The 24,191-nt window shown below is 45.6% G+C and overlaps 1 protein-coding gene across 1 annotated transcript; it reads left to right on the top strand.

Moving 5' to 3' along the window:
• The first annotated feature begins 206 nt into the window (after positions 1 to 206).
• On the top strand, positions 207 to 23,093 carry LOC144695340 (zinc-binding protein A33-like). Its single transcript, XM_078566239.1, has 6 exons — positions 207 to 647; positions 738 to 833; positions 927 to 1,160; positions 2,219 to 2,241; positions 6,116 to 6,234; positions 22,184 to 23,093. The coding sequence occupies exons 1-6, from the start codon at positions 237 to 239 to the stop codon at positions 22,732 to 22,734; spliced, it is 1,434 nt and encodes a 477-aa protein (XP_078422365.1). The 5' UTR covers positions 207 to 236; the 3' UTR covers positions 22,735 to 23,093.
• The last annotated feature ends 1,098 nt before the right edge of the window (positions 23,094 to 24,191 follow it).

Here is a 24,191-nt window from a genome sequence, read left to right as displayed (position 1 = left end):
CCGCCCTCGACAGGTTTCAATTATTCCCCTCAGTTCTTCAACTCTGCTTTTCCCCCTTTAGACTGGGCGTGTTATGTTTACTGTCCTGTGTGAAAGTCGCGAGGACTTAGACTACGAAGGAATAATAATTGCCTGAGGATCGAAGTGAACGTTATAAGAAATAAGCTGTACTGAGGGTGTGCGGCAGCAACATCGAAACTGAAAGCGGTTTGAATCAGGAAGTGCTGAGTGTGAACATGGCTTTCAGAGAACAGGTCCAGAGTTTGACCGAGGAGGCAATTTGTTCCATTGGCCTTGATTTCTTCACTGATCCGGTTACACTGCAGTGTGGACACAACTTCTGCCGCTCCTGTATCACCCAGTGTTGGGAAAAGAAGGAGAAAAACTCCTGCCCGGAATGTAGAGAGGAGTTTCCGGAAAGAAACCTCAGGGCGAATCGGGCCTTAGCGAATCTGGCCGAGAAAGTTCGAAAATTAAAGCTGGATCTGAAAGAGAAGGAAAGCAAACTTCACTGTGAGAAACACCAGGAAGAACTGAAGCTGTTTTGTGAAACTGACAAGAAATTGATCTGTGTGATTTGTAGAGATTCGCGGGAACACAGAGAGCACCGCTTCCTACCAATTAAAGAAGCTGTTGAAATCTACAAGGTAAAAGGGGATATATTTTCTAAGTTGATAGTTTTATCATATTTTCATGGTCTAACACTTCAAATCTGTGATTTTCTCTCCCAATCCCAGGGTCAGCTGAAATCTTCCTTAGATTCTCTCACACAGAAGAAATCGGCGGTTCTAGAAACGGAACAGAAACAGAAGCGGAAGATTTCCGAAGTCAGGGTAAGGTCTCCCTGTGCTGGTTTTCTGGGATCTCGGTCAGTTTTGCTCCCTTTATCGCGGGACATTAATTATGTTTCACATTTCATTTGGTAGGAACGGTCGAGCAGTCTGCAGACCCACATCACATCCGAGTTCACTAAAATGCATCAGATTCTCACTGAGAAAGAGCAGCGACTACTCAGAGATCTCAGGGAAGAAGAGGAGAGGATTCTAGAAAGAATGGAGAAAAACCTTCGAGAGATTGAAGAGAATTTAAATTCTATTGAAGAGAAGCTCTCAAAGTTGCAGAAACAGACGGAGCAAAAGGTCGAGTTGATATTTTTAAAGGTGAGGGAATATATTGCGGGTCAGTTCAATGAAACTTCACACAGTCACAAAATAACTGATAACTGTGGAATAAATATCGAATTTACTGAATAAATAAAAACTGAGTTAAGCACATTTCTGCGGTCTCCCCGAAATAATCGGCTTCCACATTGTCTGCAGATTCCCGAGAATACCTGTAACCTCCAGAGAATCAGTTTTCTTGATCTTCACACTTGCTTTGTGATTATTTCCGCGTTGCCAAGTTTAATTTTCACCTGGACCGCCCATTGTAATCCAGTTCCAGTTCATGTTGTGAGTGTGTGGGTGTGTCTGGTACGGTGTGTGAGAGTCACTGTGTCTGTGAGCGGGACTGATGTTGAGTTCCAATATATTTGACTCTCCACAACCTTCCTGCCAAAATGCACCACTTTACACTTCCGTGTTGAATCTAACATGCTCTGAGTCTGCTCATTTCACCAGCCGCCCTGTTTATGTCCTCCTGAAATGTGTGCGGTTCTGGGTACCTCTTAACAGAAAAGTAATTGAATTAGAGAGATTACAGAGGAGATTTACAAGGATGTTACTAGGACTAGAAAATTGCAGCTATGAGGAAAGATTGGAAAGGCTAGGGTTGTTCTCCCTGGGACAGAGGAGACTGAGAGGAGATTTGAGATATACCGAATTGTGAGGGGCCTGATAGAGTGGGTGGGGAAGGGCCTATTTACTTAGCAGAGAGGTCAGTGACCAGGGGGCACAGATTTAAAGTGCATAGAAAGATGAGAGGGAAGATGATGAAAAACCTTTACACCCAGACGGTTATGGGATCTGGAACTCACTGCCTGTAAGAGTAGTAGAGGCATAAACCCTCAGCTCATTTAAAAGCTTTCTGGATATTGACATCAAGTGCTGTAAACTGCAGGACTGGGGATCAAATGATGCAAAGTGCGATGAGGCTGGGTGGCTTGTTTTTCATCTGGCGCAGACAGGATGGGCCGACTGGCCTCTTTCTGTGCCGTAAACTTTCTATGATTCTAAATCTGTCACTGTTCTCCTCACTGTTCGTGATTCATTTATTTCAGGAGGAAGCTTGTCGGAAGAGAAGGTAGGACATGTTTTCTGCTGAAACTCTGCACAATTTGGTAAAATAACTCAGAAAGGTTTTGTTATGAATTTCTTTTCTACTTACAATCGCAACATTAAAGTGCCGTTCATCGGGCGACAATAACTCTGCTTATGGTTTAAGCACTAGTCTTTTATTGTGTTGACATGTTTTATTGCAGATGTTAAATTAGATTTCTTATAACTGGTCCGCATGATTGTATTAAATTGTAAGATGCCATGCAGTCCTGAAGTGCTCACTTGCAGGCTGCAGACTGCTGTTAGTGCGGCTGTGGCCTTCCGACTGACCCCGAGAGAGCCACACCGTCCATGTTTCCATGGTGTCGACCATCCATGTCCCTGCAAGGCTCCTGACCAAACCGAGACAGTCACATGTTAAGTGGGAACAGGTTTTGTTTTGATTCCAGTGTAGAACTTTGACCTGTATCCTTAACACCGAGAAGACAGACCCAGCAGAGGTGGCGGCACTGTGGTATAAAATTTGGAGGGAGTTGCCCTGGGAGTACTTAACATCGACTCAGAACCCGATGAAGTTTCATGGCATCGGGTGAAATATGGGCAAGGAAACATACTGATGATGACCACGTAGCAACCCGTTTGCCAACACCCTCCCCCCACCCCTCCCTCACATACTCTTTGGCTGATGAATCAGTACTCTTCCATGTTGAACGCCACTTGGAAGAAGCACCGAGAGTGGCAAGGGTGCAGGATACACACTGGATCGGGCACTTCAATGACCATCACCAAGAGTGACTCGTTAATGCAACTCCCTCCCTAACAGCACTGTGGCTGTACCTACACCACATGGCATGCAGCAGTTCAAGAAGTCAGCTCACCACCAACTTTTCAAGGGCAATTAGTGATGGGCAGTAAATGCTGGCCTAGCCAGCGATGCCCACATCTCATGAATGATTTTTTCATAAAGCGCCACTACTGGCCGAGCTGGCTATGTCCCAAAGGACATAGCTGCTAGACTGGGTATGTGGCAGGTGATGAGGTAACCAACAAGAGGATAAAAACGTACTTGATCTCATCCTCACCAATCTGCCTACCGCACATGCATCTGTTTATGACTGCAGCAGTAGGAGGGACCACTGCACAGTCCTTGTGGAGATGAACTCCTGCCTTCAGATTGATGATACCCTCATTCAAAACTGGGCATCCATGAGGCGCTGTTGGCCATCAGCAGCAGCAGATTTGTACTAAACCACACTCTGCGACCTTATGGCTCAGCATATCCTGCACTCGACTATTATCTCCAAGGCAGGGAATTAACCCTGGTTGAATAAGAGTGCAAGAGGGCATGCCGGAAGCAGGACTATGCATGCCTAAAAATGAGGTGTCAACATGGTGAAGCTACAACCCAGGGCTCCTTGCATGTCAAACAGCGGAAGCAGCAATGGATAGACAGAGATAAGTGATCTCACAACCAATGGATCAGATCAAAGCTTTGCAGTCCTGCTACATCCAGCGTTGCATGGCGGTGGACAATTAATCGACTAACGTAAGGAGAAGAGTCCACAAATACCCCACCCTCAATGATGGGGAGCCCAGCGCATCAGTGCAAACGATTAAGGCTGAAGTATTTGCAACCATCTTCAGCAAGATGTGCCCAGTGGATGACCCATCTCGCCCTTCTCCAGAAGTCCGCAGCATCACCGATGCCTGTCTTCAGCCAATTTGATTCACTCCACGTAATATTAAGAAATGGCTGAAGGCACTGGATACTGCAAAGGCCATGGGGCTTGACAATATTCTGGCCATAGTACTAAAGGCTTGTGCTCCAGGATTTATCGCACCCCTAGCGAAGCTGTTCCAGTACAACTGACATGTACCCGGCAATGTGGAAAATTGCTCAGGTATATCATGTACACAAAAAGCAGGACAAATCTAACCTGGCCAAGTACTGCCTCGTAGGTCTACTCTCGATCATCAGTGAAGTGACGGAAGGGGTCTTCAACATTGCTATCAAATGGCACTTACTAAGCAATAACCTTCTCACTGACGCTCAGTTTGGGTTCTGCCAGGGTTGCTCAGCTCCTGACCTCATTTTAATCTTGGTTCAAGCATGGACAGCAGAGCTGAACTCCAGAGCTGAGGTGAGAGTGACTGAACATTACATAATTTGACCGAGTGTGGCATCAAGGAACCCTAGCAAAACTGGAGTCAATAGTAATCGGAGGAAAACTCTCCACTGGTTCGAGTCATAACTATCTCAAAAGAAGATGCTAGTGGTTGTTGGAGGTCAATTATCTCATTTCCAGGAAATCACTGTAGGAGTTCTTCAGGGCACTGTCTTATGCCCAACCATCTTCAACTGCTTCATCATTGACCTTCCGTCCATCATAAGTGGTCAGAAGTGGGGACTTTCGCTGATGATTGCATTATGTTCAGCACCATTTGTTACTCCTCAGATACTGAAGCACTCCATGTCCAAATGCAGCAAGACCTAAACAATATCCAGGCTTGGGCTGACAACTGGCGAGTAACATTTTCCCCACACAAGTGCCAGGCAATGGCTATCGCCAACATGAGAGAATCTAACCATCGCCACTTGATATTCCGTCGCTTGCTATTACCATTACAGAATCCCCCACTATCAACATCCTGAGGGATACCATTGAGCACAAACTGAACTGGACTAACCATATAAATACAATGGCTATAAGCACAGGTCAGAGGCTAGGAATCCTGCGATGAGTAACTCAGCCTGCCCATCACCTACGAGCCACATTTCAGGAGCATGAAGAACTTTCCATTTGCCTGGATGAGTGCGGCTCCGCTAACATTCAAAAAGTTTGACATCATCCAGGACAATGCAGCCCACTTGACTGACACCCCATCCACAATCATTAACTCTCTCCACCACCAACGAACAGTGGCAGCAGTGTGTACCATCTAATAGATGCACTGCAGGAACTCACCATGCCTCCTTAGACAACACCTTCCAAATCCATGACTGCTACCATCTAGAAAGACACGTGCAGAAGATGAGTGGGAGCACCACTAATTGGAAGCTCCCCTCCAAGCCACTCACCATCCTGACTTAGAACTATATCATTATTCCTTCACTGCCACTGGATCAAATTCCTGGAACGCCCTCTCTTACAGCACTGTGGGTGTACCTAGACCACTTGGACTGCAGGGGTTCAAGAAGGCAGCTCACAACCACCTTCTAAAGGGACAGTTAGTGATTGGAAATAAATGCTGGGCTATCCAGCGAAGCCCACACCATGTGAATGAATGAAAAAGATCAACGCAACAGCAGAAACGTGTTTTAAGATATAAAGGAATATTTGCACCAAACCACAAGGAGATATTAATACCAAAGATGAGGTACATTTTAAAATGCCTTAAAGGAAGAAAGAGAAATAGAGAGGCAGAAAGGTTTAGAGAAGGAATTTCAGAGCTCAGGGCCTCGGCAGATGAAGGTCCAGCTGCCAATGGTGAAGTGATTAAAATCAGGGATATTCAATTGGCCAGAAGTAGAGGAGCGCAGGTGTCTCGGAGAGTTGGGTTGATGTTTTCAGCCTTTGCTTTTATTCTACAAGCTTTGTTTGTAATAGAGCAAGTGGACAGGCTAAATGTTTATCTTCTCCTGTGATCTGTGATATACAAGCAACTAATTTGTTATCAGGCTGTGGGCCTTAGCAGGACATGAGTGTTTCCATCCTCTGCCCTTGCATTTCCAAGTTATCTTTTGCTCAGTTATAGAGAGAAATTTCACTTTCTATCACATTTGTTCTAATATGAAAAATGCTGAAAGATATGCATTTTGGGGTAGCTTCACCATTTAAATCATGTCTAAAATGCTCAAATGGGATGAATTTATAGCATTAATTCTTTAATATTTACAGGATTAGTGATGACACTCCGAAACTCTCAGTAGCAGATGTTGCAGCCCTGTCTTTCGGAAAGTACATAGGACCTTTACAGTACAGAGCTTGGAGGGAAATGATCAATTCCATTGACCCTGGTAAAACTTTTATATTAATTTTCCTAACTATAATTCCAGTTGTGAAGGAAATAAATGAGCTTCAAAGTTCCAGGGGCGTGGGGGAAACAGGAAATCCAACGTTCCTCCAGTGAGGGGTTGTGGTCGTATGATCATCATAAGATTATAAGAAATAGGAGCAGCAGGAGGCCTTTTGGCCCATTAAACCTGTCCCGCCATTTGATAAGATCATGGCTCATTTAACTGTGGCTTTAACTGCCCTTTTTCCCTGTTCCCTATAGCCCTTAACTCCACTGTCATTCAAAAATCTGTCTAATTCAGCCCTGAGTCTATACAACAGCCTGGTCTCCATTGCTGTCTGTGGAACAGAATTCCAAAAGCTAACATCCCTCAAAGAGAAGAAATTCCTTCTCATCTCTATCTCAAAAGGGAGACAGACCCCTGATTTATAAACCATGTCCACTGCTTCTAGATACCCCCACAAGAGGAATCATCCTCCCACTATCAACACTATTAAGCTCCCTCAGAATCACATATGTTTCACTAAGATCACCTCTAATTTTTCTAAACTTCAAGAGTATAGGGTTAAATGTCTCAAACTTTCTTCATCAGACAACTCCTTCATCCAGGAATCAGCCTAGCGAACCTTCCCTGAACTGCTTCGAAGACATAAATATAACTCCCTTAAGTAAGGAAATGAAAACTGTGAAGTGAAAGTCAACATTGTCCCAGAGGACCATTGGCTGCGCTCTCATTAGAGATAGATGACTGGTGGTGAGTTTAACCTGAGGGTCACCACACCTCAGGTGTGGGGTGAAGTTGAAAAGGCAGGGCCTTCATGGATGTTCAAAACCTCTCCACACATGAACAATTCCTCCCCCTCCCCCACTCTTTAGGTTAAAGTCCTCTCCACAGACCTAGTTGTACAATTTGCCAGGACACTGGTTCCAGCGTGGTTCAAGTGAAGGCCATTCTAATAGTTTCACTCACTTTTTCCCCAGCGTTGGTGCCAGTGCCCCATGAATTGAAACACATTTTTCCAACACCAATCTTTGAGCCACACATCCAATTCTCTGATCGTATTCACTCCATGCCAATCAGCTGATGCCTCAGGCAGAGATTATTACCTTTGAATTTAGTGCCTAACTGCACATACTCTCTCAGTAGAACCTCTTTCTTAGTCCTATCAATATAAGTATCCACGGGGACTATAACAACTGGATGCTTTTCCTCCCACTCCAAGTTCCTCGCCAGTCCTGAGAGGATTACTTTGACTCTGGCACAGGACATGCAACACAGCCTTTGGAATGCATGCACTTGACTGAAGTGAAGAGTTTCTATCCCCCTAACTAACCTGTCCCCTACTACAATGACATTCCTTTTTGCATTTGGATAGCTTCCTGCACCACTGTGCCATAGTCAGTTTGCTCATCCTCCCTGCATTCATGCTCTCGTCCACATGAGGTGCAAGGGCTTTGAATCTGTTGGGCAATTGCAAAGGCTGGACTTTCTAACCTGACTTTCTTCCCTTTCCCTGACCACTGAACAAATCGGAATGCCTAAGGGTGTCACTGCCTCCTGGAACAAAATGTGCTGGTAACTTTACCCCTCTCCAGTGCATTGCACTGTCCAAATCACGGATTCCAGTGGATCAGCTCGGAGCTGAGGTTCCTCAAGCTGCAGACACTTACTGCAGATGTGTTTGCCGTGAATCAGACGGGTAGCCTCTGGTCCCCACCTGCTGCAACTGCAACACATCACCTGTCCATCTTTATTTCATTTTTATCTAACTGATTCGATTTCAAGTGGCTCTGGTGGAACGCAAACAGAGGATTATAAGCATTTTATTGCTGTGTTAGTGCCACTTGATGGCATTGTCAACATCACATTCTACAACTTGCCTGAAGATTGAGAGTAGGCTGTTGGACCATTGATTGTCTGCATTGTATTTGTCCTGCTTTTTGTCGGCAGGATATACTTGGGCAATTTCCCACATTGTCGAGCAGATGGCTGTGTTGTAAGTCGACTGGAACAATTTGTGTCACTAATTTCAGAGTTAAAATCTTCAGTACTACAGCTGGGATGTTGTTAGTGTCCATTGCCTTTGCTGTATCCAGTGAGTTCATCCCTTACTTGTGATCATGTGCAGTCAGTTGCCTCAGCTGAAGACTGGCATCTATGACATTGGTAACGTTGGAAGGAGACCAAGATGGATCATCAAGGTTTTTGTTTCTCCTGCAGCTGTTGCCCTGATGTGAGATGTGGTGGTTGCCACGAGTACTCAATCAGTGTTAAATCTGCTATGTGAGTGGCACGGATGCAGTTTTAAGGCTAAGAGACTGAAGCTCTACGCTGTCTTCTTAACAGTAGAAAATCAGAGGCTGCACATTATTCTTGACTGCAAGAGGGATTTGGGTGTAATATTAAAGAGATGTTTGTGCATTTGCCTAAATCCTTTGTCGACCGCACATGGAGATTTTGGTGGTGTGCCCGTCTACTTTATCTCCATTATCAAAGGTGGCAGTAGGCCTCACATAAAAGGTTTGCAACCATAGAATGATAGAAAAGTTACGGCACAGTAAGAGGCCATTCAGGCCATTGTGCCTGCACCAGCCAAAGAAAAAAGAAACTAGCCGCTCATTTTAATCCCAATTTCCAGCTCCTGGTACATAGCTGTGCAGTTTACAACACTTCAGGTGCAGATCCAGGTACCTTTCAAATGAGTTGAGTATTTCAGCCTAAATCACCAACCAGGCCAAGACTTCCAGATGCCCATCACCCTCTGGGCGCAAAATATTTTCCTCATTTCCCCTCTAATCCTTTTACCATTCACTGTAAATCTGTGCCCTGTGGTAACCAGCATCTGATACAGTTCCATCACAACGTTCTTGCCTTGGACTTAAATACCTCATCCAATAAAGAAAAGCATTCCATATGCTTTCTAGACCACTGTACCCACTTGTACTGCCACCTTCCAGGATATGCGGCATGCACGTCAACGTCTCTCACTTCCTCAGCCCCACCTCAAATGCATCACTCACACTTATCCGGATTGAATTCAATTTTTCCACTCAACAAAACCATTGATATAATTCTGGAGATAACAGCTACCCTCTTCACTTCCAACTACAGGGAAAATGTTTGTGTCATCAGCAAATTTCCCAATCATACCTCCCACATTTACGCCCAAACCATGAATATATGCAACAAGCAGCAAGGACTCCAACACTGAGCCCTGTCAATCACCACTGGAAACCATTTTCCATTTGCAAAAATATCTATCGACCATGACCTTTTGTTTCCTGTTGCTGAGCCAATTTTGGATCCAACTCGCCTCCTTCCCTGTGACCCATATGATCTCACTTTCCTGACCAGTCTGCCATGTGGGACCTTGTCAAATGCATCACTAAAATCCACGTGGACAATGTCTGCTCCACTACCCTCATCAATCCTCCTTGTTGGTTCCTCAAAAATTTCGATTAAGTTAGTAAGACATGATCTTTCCCTACAAAACCATGCTGGCTATCCCAGATCAATCAATGCCTTTCTAAGTGACACTTTATCCTGCCTCTCAGAATTGATTCCAATAATTTGCCCACAACTGAAGTCAGGCTGACCAGCCTATCATTTTCTTGCCAATCCCTCACAACCTTTTTAAATAATGGTACAATGTTCAAAGACCTCCAACCATCTGGTACCTCACCTGTCTCTAGTGAGGATTGGAACATAATCCTCAGGGCATCCATTATTTCCTCCCTGGCTTCTTTTAACAACCCGGGATACAATCCATGTGGTCCTGGTTATACATCCACGTTCAAGGATGTCAGTTCCTCCATTACTTCCTCTCTCACTATACTTATTTTATCTAATATTTCACACTACTCCTCTTGAACTAGAATGTTTGCATCATCCCTCTCTTTAGTGAAGACTGAGACAAAGTACGCATTGAGAACCCTGCCCACGTCCTCAGTATCAACGCACAGGTTACCATGTACATCTCTGATAGGCCCTACCCTTCCTCTAGTTATTCTTTTGCTCTTAATGTACTGGCAAATCTCCTTAGGGTTTTATATGATTTTACCTGCCAACATTTTTGCAAATCCTCGCTTTGCTTTCCTAATTTACATATTTACTTCACCCATGTACTTTCTATACTCCTCTAGACTTGCTTTTTGTGACTGCCATGAGACTTCTTTTTTTGCTTCATCTTGACCTGTCTGCTTCTGTGTAACCTGGGGGCTCTAGATTTGTCAGTATTACCATTCGTTTTATGGGGACATGTCTCCACTGTGCCCATAGAATCTTGCTTTTGAATAACCCCCACTGATTTGACAACATTTTCCCATCTAATAACTCTACCCAATCCACTTTCGCCAATTAACCTCTCAGCTTTGTAAAATTTGTCTCCCCCCAATTTAGAACTTTTATCCCTGCTTTCTATTTGCCCTTTTCCATAATGGTGTTAAATCTAACTGTCTTATGGTCAGTATCTTCAAAATGGTCACCCACTGCTACTTCATCCACTTGCCCAGGTTCATTTGCTAAGACTAAATCTAGAATTGCGCCCCCTCACGTTGGGCTTGTTATGTGCTGGCTAAGAAAGTTCTCTTGAATGCAGTTCAAGAATTTTGTGCCCTCCGTGCCCTTCACACTGTTTGCATCCCAATTCATATTAGGGTAGCTAAAGCCTCCACATATTGCCATCCTATTGTTTTTGCACTTAGAAATTTGCCTACATATTTGTCCCATTCCACCATTTGGGGGCCTGAGTACACTCCTAGTAGTGAGCCTGCCCCTTTTTTCTTTCTGAGCTCCACCCATAGGGCCTTATATGATGCTTCATTTTGGATGTCATCCCTCCTTTCAGCTGTCATTGATTCTTTAACCGATAATGCTATACCCACACCTTTTTTATCCCCCTCTCTACCCTGCCTGAAAACTCTATATCCAGGGATGGTAATCTGCAATTTTCGCCCCTCCGTATGCCAGGTTTCTGTTATTGCGATGATATCATGCTGCCATGTGTCTAACCAAAGTGCATTGGATATCATTGAAGGATCGTTGCTTGTTTAGAGCACGAGGAGAGGGAGTGTCGATTGGACCTGTGCTGAGGACTGTGAGGAGATCCATGTGAATGATCAGCAGCTTTAACTGTCCTGTGCAGGGTCCATGCAGGAAAGAAGTTTTCCTTGACTGTGGGTGCAACAATGACAGATCACGGTCTTCCACTTAAGCGAAAGTCCATCTGAGACTCAGACTTGTAGGGGTCTCTGTGACTGGAGGGTCAGGGGCCTTCCACCTCAGCAAAGCATAGTGCAGGTGAGGCACTCAGTGAGTGGACTACAAAGTAACCCCTAAACTTGTTGGCATGATAAACATGTCAAGGGATATGCGATTATGATGTGTGAGTGGTGACCGGGGGGGGGGGCAGGAACATGATAATCTCTCATCAATATGCATGGAGCAGCGATTTATAGGGGTCAAACGTTCTCATGTTGCTCCTCCCTGTCTGGTTATGGTTGAAAGAGCTCTCTGCTAGGTCGGCTCCCCTTTGAGAGCAGGTGTCAGGGTTAGCAAGAACCGGCCTCAGGGAAGTCAAGATGGCGGCCATTGGCCTGACCACAGGTGTATCACAGGCGGTGCTCTTATCCACAAATGGGTGAAAGGCAATGCTGGAGGTGGCTTCGTAGATCCCGGGATCTATCTGCCAGCTTCTCCACAATGAGCTGCGGCCACAAGGGCTTGGAGGGAATCCAATGCTGGTGGCGTTGAAGGTCACCCCCGCCTTGAACTTCTTTAATAATGGACCCATCTAGGGCTTCACTTGGGACCAATGCGTCAGCTTTCAGTCAGTGACACACAAGTGTATTCAGAATGCCCAATCAGGATAGTGCATCTCTGGAAAGTTTAGATTTGACATTCCTTCCAATCTGTCGTGTTCAGGACGTTGTCAGTGCATTGCTGAAATCACAATTCTACTTACAGGTGCCTGAGGTTGCAGGAGATGGTGCAGATCCTAATAAGCGCATTTGGCGCCAGGGTTCAGCATTTTATTATAGTTGAGCACATGCAAGGCTCAAACCAACTGCAGGGAAGATGTCACTACTGCAATTTAATTCTGCTCTCATAAATAAAGGTACATTTGAGAAACCTATGGTCAGTAAACAAGAAGGTGCTGGGGCCTTCCAGCCTCCAAAGGATAGAAAACCAAAAAGTTCAACAAATGTCCCGGAAGCTTACTCTGCCTGGAATCTGGTAACTATCAGATTGGTATGGGCCTGTCTACCACATCATATTCCAGCTATAGCCTCTGCATGTGGTTTGGCCACATCCTGGCCCTCCCATCCCCTTCATTGTCCTTCTCATCGGAGCAGACATTTTGTTTCCCCATGTCTCGCTCAGGCAACACATCCCCCTTTTGTATCACGAGGCTGTGCAGGGTGCAGCAGACAATGATGATCTGAGACATTCTCAGTATGGGAAAGCACTGCCTGAGCCATCCAAACATCTGAACCTCATCTTTAGGAGCTCAATCACCTGCTCAGTCAGGGACCTGGTGGGGGTATAGCCATCATTGTATCTCCTCAGCAGTACTCTGCGGGTGGTGAACTGGCATCATCAGTCATTTTTGCTGGGGGTATCCCTTGTCCCTGAGGATCCTGCCCGGCAATCACCGAGATAGTTCCTTTAATACCCTCCACTACCCTCGAGTCCCTACAGAGAGACCATTGCCTTGGTAACATAGAAAGACTAAACACATGAGCCCTTGTCAGGCATGACCATTCAGCTGGGGGGATGGATTTTTGGAGTCATGAGTTGGCCACCACCCGTGCTCCTTGGAGACTTCCACCCCTCGCTCTCCATTCATCCCTGCCTCTGACTGCAGCTGATGGCGAATGGACAGAATGAAAGGAAGCTCCATACCTTGCTGGGATCTCGATGTGATGAGATGGGCATAAACCTGCTGACGTGTAGGCTTCACCATAGAGGGGAGAACACGACTGAACATGGATGACATCCAGTTACCTCATAATTATTAGGGTGTTCCTTTCGTCGGCCATTTCTGCCGACCTTGATCACCACCCACCAAAAAGACCTTGCTCCCACTTCGAGGCATCTTACTTACTGACTAACTGCGTGGTCAACGTCAGATTTGAAGAATGGTGAGTGTCACCTTCCAAACTTCATCCACCAACTTCTACCCTTCCCCCTGCCACCCACCAACTTCCCCCCATCACATTAACCCACCCAATATCAGCTTTCCACTCCCCTCTGTCACCCTTGAACCTCCCTTCATTCCACTGGGCATTATTCTGATCCACCGCCACATGCTCTCCCGACCCTGAGATCTAATGAGTACAGGCCCAACCTAAACAACCCCTCAAAACATTTATTAACCAAACATGCAATAATATACACTTCCAACACCAGTTGTTCAGTGAGATCCGCATGTCGGAGCCCATTCCCACGTGGTCACTCTGCTGAATGACTTCTCCTGCACGACTTCCTGTGACTGACCACGTCACGCTTTCCTGGCTGTCCTTGTGGCTGTGGCTTTATATCCCTTTCTGACCCTGGTCCCTTGATATATAAGTTAATAACTTGATTCGGGTCATCCAATTGTGTTTCATGCCTTATGAATCCCTCCACCTGCATGTGGTCATTTTCTGCTCTCAGCAGTGGATATCTCCAGGTGTATGCCAGCTATGGATGTAATATCTGTATCTTGAAAAGGCAGTAAGAAAGCTATTCACACATATCCAGAGAGGCCATTGTCTATGAAAGTTGCTGTAGACGGAGTGCCTGTTGGTGAGCCATCACCTCAATGACATGTCCTGAAATGTCTGTGTGTTTAGTTAAAACTGTCTTTATTTTTAAACAGTTGAAAAAGAGTTTCAGAAAGAGTAAACCTTGTTTGGATTCTAACGCAATATGTGAAAATCAGACAGTAAATCAGTAACCCAGCTTACATCGTGCTCAATATCAATCTCCATCGGAGTTAATGGATACAGATATTGAGAGGAATGTGTTCCGAGCTGCTACTTCAGTGTTGTCCAAGTCACACAACCGTCCATGACAAATTTCACCCCATGTGTCTCTATGTCACCTTGGAGCATCTGTTGGTGACTCTTGATCACCTTCTGGATTAGAAAATCAGGATAGTGAACTTGTCCCTCATGTGCAAGTGCACGGGTATAGAAAGGAGCAGTTTCAGGTGCAGTGTTTGCACCGATGAGCACTTCAAATAGGCCTCTGGAGGAGTAATTTCTGCATTTCTGGGCACCACACTTTGGGAAGGATGTCAAGTCCTTGGAGAGGGTGCAGGGGGTACTTACCAGCACAATAGCACTGATGAGGGACTTCAGTTTACAGGGTAGTTGGATAAGCTGGTAACGTTGGATAAGTTGGATAAGCTTCTCTAGAACAGAGAAGTTTAAAGGGAGATTTAATGCAGGAATTTCAATTATGAGGGCTTAATTGAGCAGATCAGGAGAATCTGTTTACTCTGGTAAGTGTGTCTGTAACTAAAGGTTAAGATTTAAAATAATCACCAAAAGAATTAGAGGGGTAATGAGCAAAAATGAAATCTCACAGACTATGTTCATGATCTGCAATTCATTGTCTGAAAATGTGGATTTCATAGGAACTTTCAAAAATGAATTGAACATATTCTCAAATGGACTAATATGCAGGGTTCTGGGCAAAAAGCTGGACTAGACGATTAAATTGGACAGCCTGAACAAGTACGATGGACTGAATGGCCTCCTTCTGCGCGAGAAGATTCTGTTATCTAGTCCAACTCATAATTGGGCTCGGATGTTTTTAAGGGACTAGGACAGTTACGAAAACAGGCGTTAGGCGCCATCCATCTGCTAATGTTGGTGCTGTTTTGGAGTCTTTCCAAAAATTGGGATGTCCTGAGACTCAAGCCGTGAGCCTTGGGTTTCCTGGACATGGATGTGGGCGACAGTGAAAAGCTGAGCACATTTATTTTCCTGATAACAATATGGAGATGGGGGAGGCAGCAGTCTTTTTCTCAGCTCCTCAATGTTCCTGTCCACGCTGGATGACACAATGCCCACCCCCCTCCCACTGCTGCCTGGCTCCTTCACACTCTATGCTCACCACCCACTGTCTCCCCAATATCACCCACCCAAATCTGCACTTGCTCCTCCCGCATCTCTGCTCTCTCCCCTCCTCCACTCTCTATACTCGCCACCCACTCCCTCTACCCACCCCCCCAGTCCTCCCTTCCTCGATTTCTTGCTCCCATGCTCCCTCTGCCTCCCCCCACCCCCACCCTGTACATTTTCCTCACAACCTCCTTCCTGCTTTCTCTCTCATCTCACTTTCCTGGTCCCCTGCTCCCCGCCACCTCCCTTCCCGTTGCCTTTGTTCTCTCCCTCCGCCCATTCCTACACATACTCCACTCCCCATCCTTCCCCTCTCTCACTCACTTACCTCCAGTCAGTCTTCCCTCCCCATTCCGCACTTCTTCCCTCATCTCGGTCCGATACTCTCCCTGTCCTCCCTGTCCCGCACACTGTCCCTCGCAATCCCTCCTCCTTTCCCGTCAGCTTTCTTTCTCCCCTCCCCATCCCATTCTCTCTCTCCGCTCCACCTCCCAACCTCTCTCCCCTCCCCCTTCCACCATCTCAGCCCTCCCCTTCCACCATTGTCACTGTCCCCTCCAGCTAACTCTGGCTCCACTCTGTCCACTCACTGACCACGCCCCTACCCCTCCCAATCTTTCACTCCTTCATCACCCTTTCTCCCTCCCCTCCCCCTCCCTCTCCCCTCTCTATATTCACACGTTTTTTTCTCTCTCTCTCTCCCAATCCCGCTCTTGTGTTTGGGTTGCTGAGCTGTAACTAGTGGAGTGACACAGGGATGAGCGCTGGGAACTCAACTATTTACAATCTATATCAATGACTTGGATGAAGGGACCGAATGTATGGTAGTTAAATTTGTTCATGACACAAAGATATTAAGAATTTAACTTGTTAAGAGCACATGAAGAGTCTACAAAAGGATTTAGATAGATTAATTGATAGTTAATTTAGCGGGTGGATTATAATGTCCAAATTCATCAACTTGTCCACTTGGCAGGAAGAATATCAAGGCAACGTATTATTTTAATAGAGAGGATGATTAAAACTATATTGTTGGAGTTCTGACTGTGTATTTTCGGTGTGGAGCGATTGTAAGTTCACACCTGTGGGAATAACCTTTGTGTTGTCTGGAGATTGTAACATTTAAGGTTCAGAATGTCCCAAGGGTTGATACATTCAGTTCCTGTCTCAGGGCAAGGGGGCTGAACCCTGCTGGGAGATCACAGGTTAACAGGAGAATTCAAAGGTCAGTTAACAACCATTTGTGTTCATTTGTATTGAGTTTAAAGAGTTGGGAGCAGCAGTTGGTGCAGCAGCTCAGCTGAGGAGCTGGGACCGTGCCTGTGTTGAGATGCTGGAGTGGAACTGCTGTCGGCATGTTATAATTTGCCTTACAAACTACCAGGAGACGCAGGTACAGGCCAAGATCTTTCATTAGTGATTCAAGTGTATGCAGGGAGAGACAGCGTTGGGCAGTCCAAGACCGAGCTGTGCAGATTACAGCGAAATCTTGTTTTTATACACAATTTGTCACAGACTCGTAATCTAATCTTGTCAATTCACAATCACATGCTTAAAGAGGCCTTCGGCTTTTGTCACTTATTTCCCGTGTGTACAGACACTCGACATTGTTCTCATCCTCGCAAGACCACCATCTCTTGCTGATTGTCCAGGAGTCTGTGCCTCCTGACTTCAATGCCCACTCACTCCCTGAACTTGTTCTTTGTTCTCCTGCCTTGCCCATCTCCTTTCTTCTTCTGTCTGAAACACATCTGCTATTCTCCCGTTCTGCTGTTCTGCTTATATTTTATTGTTACTAACAGGCAATTCTAACTAAAATTGTTTAACCCTTTCAAGATACTGGAGTAGAACTGCTCTTGGCAGGAGTAGATCGTCCAGCCCTTCCTCTGGCATTCAATGAAATCATGGCTGATTCTCTACTTCAACACCATTTTCCTGCTCTATCCCCTTATCCATTGATGTTTTTAATATGTAGAAAACTATCCATCTCAGTCTTGCGCTTACCCAATGACTGAGCCTCCACAACCGTCTGGGACAGAAACTTACAAAGATTCATCACCCTCTGAGTGAAGAAATTCCTCCTCATCTTGGCCTTAAATGACCTGCCCCTTAATCTGAAACTGTGTCCCCTGGTTCTCGACCGCCCCACCACCGCAACCAGCGAAACATCCTTTCTGCATTTATCCTGTCAAGTCCTGTTAGAATTTTGTATGTTTGACTGAGATCACCTTTCATTTTTCTAAACTCCAGAGAGCAAAGGAACCGTCTATTTAATCTTTGCTCACAGGACTGAAAGGTCCGAGGAATACACTGGTACAAAATTTCAACACTCGGAGTCCAGATGCAATATTCAAGTGGTTCCTTTATTACACATGTGGGCAGCTAACGCTGGGCAATCCAGGCGCTTCTCCACCGAGATTCAACTGAGCACAGTTAATATATTTTTTACTACCAGTTACAACTTAATGGTGCTAGTTAGACAAATGCCACAGCACAATAATCTGATCATTGTGTTCTTGTACAGTAATTGCAGTGCAGATACTGGGCATTGTCCTTTTGGGAGAGAACAAAGCATGTGCGTTTGTTCTAGACAAAAGGTTTACAGGGGCTGACTGGGTGTGGTTCAAGGCTATCAGACGGTGTTAAATGGCCTTCCCCATGTCTTGATCGAGTCATCCTGAGTCCCTGCCCATGTGTGTCTCCCATTTCCTAATTGCAAATTTACAGCTGAACCCTTTGTACAAGTTTTTAGCTTTCATGTAAGGCTGTGATTGTCTGTGTATGCTTTGGCAACCTAGATGCTGGTCCTAGCTGGCACTTTAAAATAAATCCAAATTTTCTGCATCTTCAGGACAATCCCTCCATTCCAGGAATTTATTTGTGAACCTTCATTACACTCAGTCTATGGCAAATATACCTTTCCTCATGTTCGGAGACCAAAGCTGCACATATTAGTCCAGATGCAGTCTCACCAAGGCTATATATAATTGTAGTAAGACACCTTTACTCCTGTAACCAAATCATCTTGCAATAAAGGCCAACATAGCATTTGCCTTCTAAATTCCTTGCTGTACCGGCTTTCAGTGACTCATGAACATGGACACAAAAGTCCCTTTTATGCTTGACATTTCCCAGCCTCTCTCCATTTAAGAAATACCCTACATTTTGGTTTTTCCCACAAAAGTGGATATCCTCACATTTCTCCACCTTGAATTCCATCTGCCACATTTTTGTCCACTCATGAACATGGACACATAAGTCCCTTTTATGCTTAACATTTCCCAGCCTCTCTCCATTTAAGAAATACCCTACATTTCGGTTTTTCCCACAAAAGTGGATTTCCTCACATTTCTCCACCTTGAATTCCATCTGCCACAGTTTCACCCACTCACTGAGCCTCTCCAAATCTCCTTCAATCATCTCTGCATCCTGCTCACAACTGACACTTCCATCTGCAAACTTGGAAATATTACATTTAACCCCAACATCCAAATCATTGATATGGATTGTGAATATCTGGGGCCCAAGCACTGACCCTTGCGATACCCCACTAGTCACAGCCTGTCCACCTGGAAATGACCAATTTATTTCTACTCTGTGTTTTCTGTTCATAAACCAGTTCTCAATCCATGCCAGTAAATTCCACCAAATTGCATTTGCTCTGATTTTGTTTGCAAACCTCTGGTGTGGGACCGTATCTAAAGCTTTCTGAAAACCTGAATAAATGACATCCTCCAGTTACCCCTTCCCTATTCTCGTAGTTACATCCTCCAAAAACTCCAACAGGGGTTTGTTAAACGTGATTTCCCTTTCATCAAGTCCATGTTGATTCTGCCCAAGCTTCCCATTATTTCTAAGTGTCCTGTTATCACATCCTTTATTTTAGGCTCTAGCATTGCCCCTACGACTGATGTTAGGCTAACAGGTCTGTAATTCCCTGTTTTCTCTCTTCCTCATTTCTTAAATAGTGGGGTTACATTTGCCACCTTCCAATCTGCAGGAACAATTCCAGAGTGTCTCATATTTTGAAAGTTGACCACCAATGCACCGACTTTCTCTACAGCCACCTCATTCAACATTCTGGGATGTAGATCATCAGGTCCAGGGGATTTATCTCCTTTAAGTCCCATTAATTTCTCTTGTACTTTTTTTTTAACTAAAAATATTGTGTTGCAGTTCCTTGTTGATATTTGTCCTTTGATCCTCCATTATTCTGGGGGGTTTTTAATGGTGATAATTGACATTTGGGCAGATTATGAGCAGGTTCATGTGATTTGCCTTGCTCGTGTCTGTCATTAAACATGTGGTTTGTGGTGTGTTCGACCGCAGTTTTCCTGTTAATTAATGTTTACCTCATGTTAATTCTTTATGATAGAATATAAGAGATAATATTATCTGTTTGCATTGTTGACTCTTGTTTAGTAAAATTCTTCTGTTTGTTTCAAAACATGGAATCTTATGGATTTATCCTGTTAGTAAGCAACTGGGATTTCAAATTTGGTCGACTAACATAAAAAAGTTAATGGTCACTAAGCAGATGATAACTAAATTTGAGGGTCTTGCCTGGGACTGTAACACATTTTGGGGTCTGGCCTCGCAATGTACCAAGGGAGACAGCAGAACTCTACAGTAGAGAGGGATCTGGACAATCTGGTACATGAATCACAAAAATTAATTGCAGGTACAGCAAGTGATTAGGAAGGTAACTGGAATGTTCATGTTTATTGCAAGTGGAATCGAGTATTAAACTATGCAATTGTTGCTACAGCTGTACAGGATCTTAGTGAGACTGCATCTGAAGTCTGTGTACCATTTTGCTCTCCTTACTTAAGAAATGAGATACTTACATAAGACGCAGTTCAGAGAAGATTTGCTCGACTGATTCTTGGGATGAATGGATTATCTTATGATAAAAGGTTGAACAGGTTTGGCCTTTACTCATTGGAGTTTAGAAGGATAAGAGGTGATCTTACTGAAACGTGTAAGACGCTGAGGGGATTTGACAAGGTGGGTGCCAAGAGGACATTTACCTTGGAGAGACATCTGGAACTAGGGGGCAGTTTTAAAATTAGGAGTCTCCCATTTAAGACTGAGATGAGGAGAATTTATTTTCTGTCAGAGGGTGGTTAGTGTTTGGAATTCTCTTCCCCGGTGAGCAGTGGAGGCTGGGTCATTGAATATATCCAATCAGATCAGCCATTATCTCGTCGAATGGTCGAGCAGGCTTGAGGGACCGAATGGCCTACCCCTGCTCCTAATCATAGCGTTCTTGTAATTTAATTTTCTTTGGTACCTTACAGGATCAGATTGTATACAATCTGTGTGGTGACACTTTCATACCTGTTTCGCAGAAGTATCACTCCCCACCTACTCTCTCCAGCTCTCTTTCTCTCCAGCCTGCTGTTTCCTCCCCGCTTTCTCCCAAACTTTATCTTTCCCCTTCCCGCTCTCCTTCTCACAATCTCTCTTCCCTCTCTCATACTCTCTCTCTCCCTGCGTCACTATCTCTTTCCACACCCTGTCACTCATGCTCTCCCGTCCTTATGCTCTCCCTCTTCTCACCCATCCTTCTCTCCACCCACACTTTCTCACTCCCCTTGTCCCCACACTCTCTCACTCACCTCCCACTCTCCCTTTCTCTTTGCCTCTGTAACTTCTGCTCTCATTATTACCTCTGCCCTTCCCACAATCTTTCTCTCTCCCCTTCCACACACACTCTCCCTCTTCCTGCCATGCACTCACCCTCTCAACAATGCTCCTGCTCGATCTAATATCAGTCCCTCCCGCCCTCTACCTCCATTCCCCACCCATTGTCCCTGTCAGGCCCATTTCGCCCTCTCTTCCACCGATCCAGACACTCTCTCTCCTTCCCCCTTTCCTCATCATTCCGCTATACCTCTCCCAAGCCCTCCCCTCCTCCCACGCTCTCCCTTTCCTCTTCTGCACTTTCGCCCCTCCCCGTTCTGCTTTCGTTCACATTCTCAGCAGTCTCCCACTCTCTCTGAGACCTTCACATTCTCTCTCCCACCCTTGTAAGCCCTCCCCTTCTCTCTTTTTCACTCTGCCCGATTTGCGTTCACCCTCCAGTTCTTGCTCACTCTCTCTCACACCTTTAAACTCTCCCTGCCCCCTGCACTCTCTACCTCTCCATCTTGTTCTGCCTCTCACACCATCACACTCTCCCTGCCCCCCTGCACTCTCTACCCCTCCATCTCGTTCTCTCTCTCACACCATCTCACTCTCCCTGCCCCCTGCACTCTCTACCCCTCCATCTCTCTCTCACATCTACCCTCTCTCCCAGCCACCCTGCACTCTAGACCCCTCCATCTCACTTTCATCCTCGCACTCTCCCTGCCCCCCTGCACTCTCTACCCCTTCATCTCACTCTCACATCCCCACACACTTCCTACCATCCCCTGCTCTCTTTACTCCACCCTCTCTTTCTTACCCACTCTCCCAATCTCTGTCATGCTGGTCTCTCTCTCTCCTGCTCCCATGTTCTCAAACCCTCCTGCTCTCACTCTCTGCCACCTCTTCCTCTCCATCAGTCCACCCACACTCTCCCTCTCCACGTTCCTGCTCCCTCCTCTGCTGCCATTTTCTCTCCTCAACTTCACCTCCCCCCCGCCTCCATCTCTTTCCAGCTCCCTCTCCCCCTCTCTCTTTCTCTCTCCCCACCTCCTTCTCTCTCTCTATCCCGCTTCCTCTCCCCGCCTCCCTCTCTCTCTCTCTCTCTCCCACTTCCTCTCTCCCTCCGAGCTCCTTCCTCACACTCTCTCCCCCTCCCCAGCTCCTCTCTCTAAATCACTGACTGTGTTATTTTAACTTTCCCCCAGCTCCAGCCTCTCTGACTCTGGATCTGAACACAGCGAATCCCCGGCTCATCCTGTCTGAGGACCGGACCAGTGTGAGACAAGGAGACAAACGGCAGCCGCTCCCTGACACCCCGGAGAGGTTTGATCCCTGGGAATGTGTCCTGGGATCAGAGGGATTCACATCAGGGAGACATTACTGGGAGGTGGAGGTGTGGGAGAAGACTCGGTGGGGGCTCGGAGTGGCCCGAGAGTCTGTGAACAGGAAAGGGGGAATCTCCCTGATCCCCGAGTCCGGATTGTGGGTTGTGGGGCTGTTTCCCGGATTTGGTTATTTTGCCGCCACCTCCCCCTCACGGACCCCCCTCACCCCGAGTGTGAATCCCCGGAAGATCGGGGTTTTCCTGGACTATGAGGGTGGACAGGTGTCATTTTACAATGCGGACAACATGTCCCATCTCCACACTTTCACCCACACTTTCACTGGGAGAATCTTTCCCATCTTCCGCCCGGGACCGAATGACGACGGGAAAAACTCGGCCCCGCTGAGAATCTGCGGGATTCAAGGTCACTAACAGATCCATCCCATAATTTCACACCGGCTCCCTGCCTCCTGCCAGCTGTAAACTGATGGGTGTGGGTCTCAGTCACAGGTGGAGAGAGAAGCCAGGTTAACATTCCGGGTATAAACCCTGTATGGGAACTGGGAACTGAAAGATCAGCGAGGACCTCTGTAGGGCTGGGGGAAAGAAGGAGGGGGAGAGAAGAAACAAATAGAAGCTCAATTGTAGAGAGGAACTTACAGGGTAGAATGAGCTGTGAACTGCAGGAACCCGGTGACCTTCCTGCCTGTAATGTTGCTCCACAGGCGGAAGGTGGTGGGACATCAGCTTGTTTGAGATGAATCAGTTCAGTGATTCTCAAACTGGGGTCCGGGGAGTCTTTCCAGGGGTGGTCCAGGAAATAATTTCTCCAGAGGGTGGGAGAGAGAGAGAAAAGCACAAGAGGGTGAGGAAGTGAAGTGGGGGAAATAACAAGCTCCCCGCTTTGTATAAATTCCCAGGAGTGAGTGTTATTCCTGCATGAGCAGCTGTCAAGATTTCCAACCACAAACCTCCCGAATTCTCTCCCTTCTTCACGGTGATGGACATTTCGGCTGTCATGGTTTTCAGCGGTGAGTCTGATATTTCCTTTCGGTAGGAGGGGAGATGGAAGTCCAGCTGCTGCTGTGATACTCGTCCGTCTTCAATTTGGGCTCAGACAGTGAGCAAGTGCCGTTATCATGCTGTCTGGCCTGCTGAGTATTTCCATCATTTTCTGTTTATATTAATCTCTTATTGGTTTGTTTCTTGTAACCGCGATAAAACTGTCATCTTGACTTTCTTCAAACTCTCACCATGTTTCAATAACACTGAGAAACTGGACTGGGTTGGTACACGCCTGTAAATATTGCCCAGACTGTCAAATTCAAGTGGGTACTCTGTAATAAAATTGGAGGGGTGTTTCCGGTTTGTTTTACACTAAAATGTGAACGTGCTTTGAGACTGTTTGAGCATGTAAATGATGTGACACTGTTGTGAATACTGATGTGATAGTCTGTCTGTATTGAACGTGATGTGTGAACTGATCGGGTATGTATGCCATTAACAGGCAGTGTTAACCACGTGAAAAGTAGTTCAGTTGCTGCATTATAATGTTTGTCATGGGCTTTCTCTTGTACTGACGCACCTTTGAGTGCAACATGATCATTTGAATATCATTGCAATTTCTGTGATGGTCATTTTGAAATGTTCTTTCAGATATTTTAGGAATAAAGTATACTTTGCAAAAAGAAGTGGAGTCACAGTTATCATTTATCTGTGGTTTGTCTGCTCTGTCTCATCACTTTCCCCGTCAGTGAAATAGTCCTTAAATAACTAGTATGTAGTTACATATTTTATTAAAAACATTATTAAGTCTCTCTGTACATGTAACCTGTTCATATTATCATTTTTATATAGAATTATAATTTACATTGGAAGTCCATGATTAC

The sequence above is a fragment of the Cetorhinus maximus genome, chromosome 21 (assembly GCF_964194155.1).
Source record: "Cetorhinus maximus chromosome 21, sCetMax3.hap1.1, whole genome shotgun sequence".
Classification (NCBI taxonomy): Eukaryota; Metazoa; Chordata; class Chondrichthyes; order Lamniformes; family Cetorhinidae; genus Cetorhinus; species Cetorhinus maximus.
Note: the sequence above shows the minus strand (reverse complement) of the source record. Positions and strands in the feature narration are given on the sequence as shown.